The sequence below is a fragment of the Rhincodon typus genome, chromosome 7, assembly GCF_021869965.1.
Source record: "Rhincodon typus isolate 14 chromosome 7, sRhiTyp1.1, whole genome shotgun sequence".
NCBI lineage: Eukaryota > Metazoa > Chordata > Chondrichthyes > Orectolobiformes > Rhincodontidae > Rhincodon > Rhincodon typus.
Window position 1 is genome coordinate 95,447,849 of NC_063338.1, and position 6,000 is coordinate 95,453,848.

The 6,000-nt window shown below is 47.3% G+C and overlaps 1 protein-coding gene across 1 annotated transcript in view; it reads left to right on the forward strand.

The window, feature by feature from the left end:
* The window catches only part of spega (striated muscle enriched protein kinase a), a 149,400-nt gene that overhangs the window by 110,660 nt on the left and 32,740 nt on the right, over positions 1-6,000 (forward strand). Inside the window, exons 14-15 of the mRNA XM_048599279.1 lie at positions 3,282-3,454; positions 4,954-5,066. Coding sequence (XP_048455236.1) covers positions 3,282-3,454; positions 4,954-5,066 — 286 coding nt within the window. The remainder of the gene's footprint in view (positions 1-3,281; positions 3,455-4,953; positions 5,067-6,000) is intronic.

Consider the following 6,000-nt stretch of genomic DNA (forward strand, 5'->3'; position numbering starts at 1 on the left):
ATTCATATTACACTGCATCTGCCACACATTTGCCCACTCAATCAGCCCGTCTAAATACACTGCAATATCTCAGCATCCTCCTCACAGCTCACTCTTCCATCCAGCTTTGTGCCAACTGCAAGTTTTGAGATATTACATTTAGTTCCCTTAATTAAGTCATTAACATATATTGTGACCAGCTGGAGTCTGAGTACCAACCCAACCAGTCACCACCTGGTATTCAGAAAAACACCCATAGAAACATGTAGAAATATAGAAGATAAGAGCAGGAGGAGGCCATTCAGCCCTTCAAGCCTGCTCCGCCATTCTTCATGATCATGGCTGATCGTCCAACTCAACAGCCTAATCCTGCTTTCTCCCCATAACCTTTGACCCCATTCATCCCAAGTGCTGTATCTAGCCACCTCTTGAACACATTCAATGTTTTGGCATCAACTACTTCCTGTGGGAATGAATCCCACAGGCTCACCACTCTTTGGGTGAAGAAATGTCTCCTCATCTCCGTCCTAAATGGTTTACCCCGAATCCTCATACTGTGCCCCTGGTCCTGGACACACCCACCATCGGGAACATCCTCCCTGCATCTACCCTGTCCAGTCCTGTTAGAATTTTTTAAGTCTCTATGGGATCCCCCCATCATTCGTCTGAACTCCAGCGAAAACAATCCCAACCTAGTCAATCTGTCCTCATACATCAGTCCCACCATCCCCGGAATCAGCCTGGTAAACCTTCGCTGCACTCCGTCGAGAGCAAGAGTATCCTTCCTCAGAAAAGGAGACCAGAACTGCACACAATATTCTTCCTCACCAAGTCCTGTACATTTGTTCCTACTGTTTGTTTCATGTTTGCTAATCAATTTTCTGTCTCAATACACTACTCCAATAGCGTGTGCTTTAATTTTACACATTAATCTCTACAAGGAGTTTTGTTAAAAGCCTTCTAAATGTCCAAATAAACCACATCCACTGGCTCTCCCTGATTTACTCTACTTGATACATTCTTGAAGAATTCTAGCAGATTTGTCAAGCATAAGTTCCTTTTTGTAAATCCATACTGATTGCCTGATTCTACTACAGTTTTCTACGTGCTGTGCTACAAAATCTTTGATGATGGGCTCTAACATTATCCCCATTACCGATATTAGACTCACTGATCCATAATTCCCTGTTTTATTCTTACCTCCCCCTTTAAATACTGGAGTTATATTAACTACCCTCCAATCTGTGGGAACTGATCCAGAGTCTAAAGAATCTTCAAAGATGACCAATAATGCATCCACTATTTTTACGGCCACTTCTTTAAATAGACTGGGATGTAGATTATTAGGCCCTGGAAATTTATCAGCCTTCAATCCCATCAATTTCTCCAACACCATTTCTCTACTAATACAGATTTACTTCATTCTTCTCTCTCATTAAGTCCTGTGATTCTCATTATTTCTGGCATGTTATTTGTGTTCTTCTTTATGAAGACAGAAGGGGAGTATGAATTTAATTCGTCAGCCATTTCTTTGCTCCCCATTATAAATTCCCCTGTTTCTGACCGCAAGGGACCTACATTATGAGATTGGAAAGACTGGAGGTGTTTTCCTTAGAGCAATGGAGACCAAGAGGGGACATGATTGAAATGTATAAAATGATGAGGCGCATCAATAGGGTAGACAGGAAGAAACCTTTCTCTTTGCATGGAGGGATTAATGATCGGGGGCATAGATTTGAGGTAAGGGACAGAAGGTTTAAAGGAGATGTGAGGAAAATCTTGTCCATCCAGAGGGTGTTGGGAATCTGGAACTCACTGCCTGTAAGAGTGGGGGAGCAGAGACCCTCATAACATTGAAGACATGTTTAGATGTGCACCTATAATGCCAAGGCTACAGGCTAAGTGCAGGGAAATTGGATTAGAATGGTTAGGTGGTTGTTTCCGACCAGCATGGATACAATGGGCCGAAGGGCCTTTGTCTGTACTGTAGATCTCCACGTGACTCTTAACGGTCAAGAAGCCAGAATGCTTAGAATTCAGAGCCCTCAGATGCTGGGTGCTAGAGGACGTCACAGAGATAGGGGGAGGCAGGACATGAGTGAGTTTGTAAACATGGGGGAGAATTTTGAAATCGAGGTGTTGCTTGACCTAACCAGCGTTGGTGAGTGGGCACACAGGGTGATGAGTGAACGACACTAGGTGAGAGATAAACACAAGTAACAGAGTTGTGCATGAGCTTCCGTTTACAGAGAGTGGAAATTGGGAAGCCAGCAGCAGAATACTGGAATATTGCCAAGTTTAGCTGGATAAGATGCTAAAGGAGATTAACAAAGTAGACATAGAGTTGATGCTTCCTCATGTGGGGCAATCTCAGAATGAGAGGTCATCGTTTCAGGATAAAGGGGGCTGATTTCAAACAAAGATGAGGAGAAATTATTTCTCCTAAAGGGTCATGAATCTGTGGAATTCACTCCCCCAGAGTGTGGTGGATGCTGGGACATTGAGGAAATTTAAGAAGACAGACAGGTTTTTAATTAGTAATGGGTTAAAAGGTTATGGAGAGCGGCAGGGGAAGTGGAGCTGAGGCCAAGATGTATTCAGCCATGATTATATTAAATGGTGGAACAAGCTCGATAGGCTGAATGGCCTACTCCTGCTTCTAGTTCTTACATTATGTTCTTATACATGTCCTGTGATGTATCCCCACTGGACAAATACCAATTTGAGGACATTTCTAGTCGGGAAACTTGAGCACCACAACCAAGTATCTTTTGTAGAAACTCTAGAGTCATTGAGCCATACAGCACAGAAACAGACGCTTTGGCCCAAATCATCCATGCTGACCAGATATCCTGTATAAATCTAGTCCCATTTGCCAGCATTTGGCCCATATCCCTCTAAACCCTTCCTATTCACATACCCATCCAGATGCCTTTTAAATGTTGTAATTGTACCAGCCTCCACCCCTTCCTCTGGCAGCTCATTCCATACACACACCACCCTCTGCGTGAAAATGTTGTCCCTTAAGACCTTTTTAAATCTTTCCCCTCTCACCTTAAACCTATGCCCGCTAGTTTTAGACTACCCCCATCCTGAGGAAAAGACCTTGGCTATTTACCCTATCCATGCCCCTCATGACTTTATAAACCTCTATAAGATCACCCCTCAGCCTCCAACGCTCCAGGGAAATGTACGTCTAGCCCATCCAGCCTCTGCCTGTAGCTCAAACCCTCCAGTTCCAGCAACATTGTGAATGCTGCTTATTGAGGTGATCTCAATCCTACCTGGTTGATGGTTGACAGGAATGGCGTGGAATTGACCAACAAACCTCGGATCTACGAGCTGAGCATGCCCGATGATGATCAGCACATGCTGAAGATTGTGAAAGTTGGAAAGGCTGATGTTGGAGAGCTGACGGTCACAGCTAGTAACAAACACGGAGAAGATTCCTGTCGAATAGCTCTGCTCCTGGCAGGTGAGCAGCCTCGCTCCTTGTTTCCCACACCTGAGTCCCTGAGAGATTTGCATTTCCTATAGCATCCTCAGTGCATCCCAAAACACTTCACAAAGCCTCCTGAAGTTGGGTTTTAATGATAAAAGGCACGTTTTCTTGGAAGTTTTACCTTAAACTCCTTTAGAAAATTCACAAGAAACACCAAAGTAAAGAGAAAACAATATTTATACTCTATGGGAAGGGAGCACTGATTGGTTTGCAAGTTGTCTGTAATTGGTGGAAGTGTTGCCACGAAAATGGACATCAATTAGTTGATGACTGACAGTTAACTGTCAAGTTTCATTTAAATTTAAACCAGGCTGCTTGACTCTGATTTATCAAGGCATTGACTTGAAAAATAAACCAGAACATTTTTTGACCAGTGCAGACTCAATGGGCCGAATAGCGTTTTTCCTGTGCTGTAACCTGTATCACTGTAACCTGTTTTGGAATCTGGATGCCTGTTTTGTTGAGTTGAAATGGACTCAGTACATGTGCATGTCCCTTCAGTCTGTAAAGACCAGGGTCCTCTGCATCAATATGTACAGCTTCCTGTGTGTGTAAGTGCACCACAATGCTAGCCCCACTGACTGTCCGAAATTGGCTGTTGGTGTCGTTCTCAGCACACTCAGGATTATTTAGCAAATACCGTCCAATCCCTGAATCCCATCCCGTGTTGGATACTGTGTTTTGAGTTTTCGCAGTACGGACTGGCTGGGTATGTTCAGTACTTTCTCTGGAAGCAGGCTATTTGATACAATGGACCAGCCTGTCATCTCCATCACATTACAAGCAGAGCTGTGCTGTTAACTGTCAGTCATCACCTAACTGGTTCTGATCTACCAATCGGCTTCCTGAAGTGTTATCACTGGAGTAATGCAAGAAAACGCAGCTATCTGTGCATGTGGGCATTGTATGACTCCACAGACAGTGAGTACGGTCAGACAGTCTGACCTTGGCTAAGGGATGCACCAGAGCATCGGGGCAAAGTCACCCTGCTCGTCTTTGAAATGATGGGCTGAATGGCCTCATCCTGCGCCAACAGAACTCTGTGGTTCTGCAAAATCGTGAGAACGCTCGAGTCGAAATGAGGGAACAGACCAGTTCAAGGTCTCACCCCATAAAGGGTACACCAGGCGCTGCGGCACTCCTTCAGCATCGAGGGAGCCAGCCTGGGGTCTGGGGGGTGGGGGCTGTGTGAGAGGGGAGCTTAAATCCCAACAACCCCTCAGGGCCTGGGGGGCTACCTCTGGCACCAGCGCGGCCTGACTTCAAGAGTATCTGAGCACTGGGAGAGGACGGCTCTGTTGGGGAAGGAGAACTGCTTGGTTGGTTGTGGACCACACAAGAGCACCCTCATTCAGTGGGGAACCTTCACGTCCCATCGTGGTCAGGGGAAGGGGGTGGGGTGCAATTCCGTGAATCCGAAACCGGGTTTGGGATCCATCGCACGTTCTTCAGCCATGTCCGTTGTGTTGCAGAGGCCCCCCGGTTTGAGTCCATCATGGAAGACATGGTGGTGAGCCCAGAGGAGACAGCAAGGCTGGCTGTGGTGGTCGAAGGGAAACCCTTACCAGACATACTCTGGTTCAAAGTAAGGACCACCGCTCTGGACAGCGCTGTTGGTGGTGGTGGTGGGTTCAGACGGGGGGAATCAGGGAGTTTGGAGGGGACAGGATTGGGCACGGGGAGTATGGGTTAAGGCGGTACAGGGGACACAGGGAAGGGGGCATGGGAGAACAGATGGTGGGGAAGCGGGGTAAAGGTGGACTTGGCGAGACGGAAGCGGGCCGGGGATGTGGGGGGACACAAGGAGGGAGGATGGGTGGGACAGGGGTCCTGGGGGCAGGGGTGGGGGTGTTGGGTGGATGGAGACAAGGGGGAGCGGGGGCCAAGGGGAGGGTAGTCCAGCTCCACCAGAGGAGCCGATGGATATTTGGTGGTGTCGGGCGCGAGGTCATTGGGGGAAGGTTGTTAATGATTCCTGGGAACTGTGAAGATGGGGCATTGGATTCTAGGCTGACCAGTTATAGGCCCTGCCTACACTGTGACTCTAGCCAATGACTGTCCAGGACTCTTAACACTGCCCTCCAGCCAATGAATGACCAGATCTTGCCCCTCCCCTCTGCCCCCAAAGACAGTGACCAACTAGGCTGTGATCTAACCCATCCCACCCTCTGTTTCCGACCATCACGCCAATTTTGTATCTATTTGGCAAGCTTGCCCTGGATCCTATGTGATCTAACCTTACTAACTAGTCACTGCCAATGACTGATATGTTTCCAATCCCTCCCATGTTGACCCTCCAACCAGTGGCTGGCCAGGACTGTCCAAGCCACACTGACCCTTTAGCCAATGAATGGCAAGCAGTGTTGCTTCCCCACTGACCCACCCCCACCCCAACCAATGAATGACCAGGAGTGTTGTATCCACAAAGTCCCTCCAGCCAATGAGTGACCAGGAGTGTTTTATCCGCAAAGTCCCTCCAGCCAATGAGTGACCAGGAGTGTTGTATCCGCAAAGTCCCT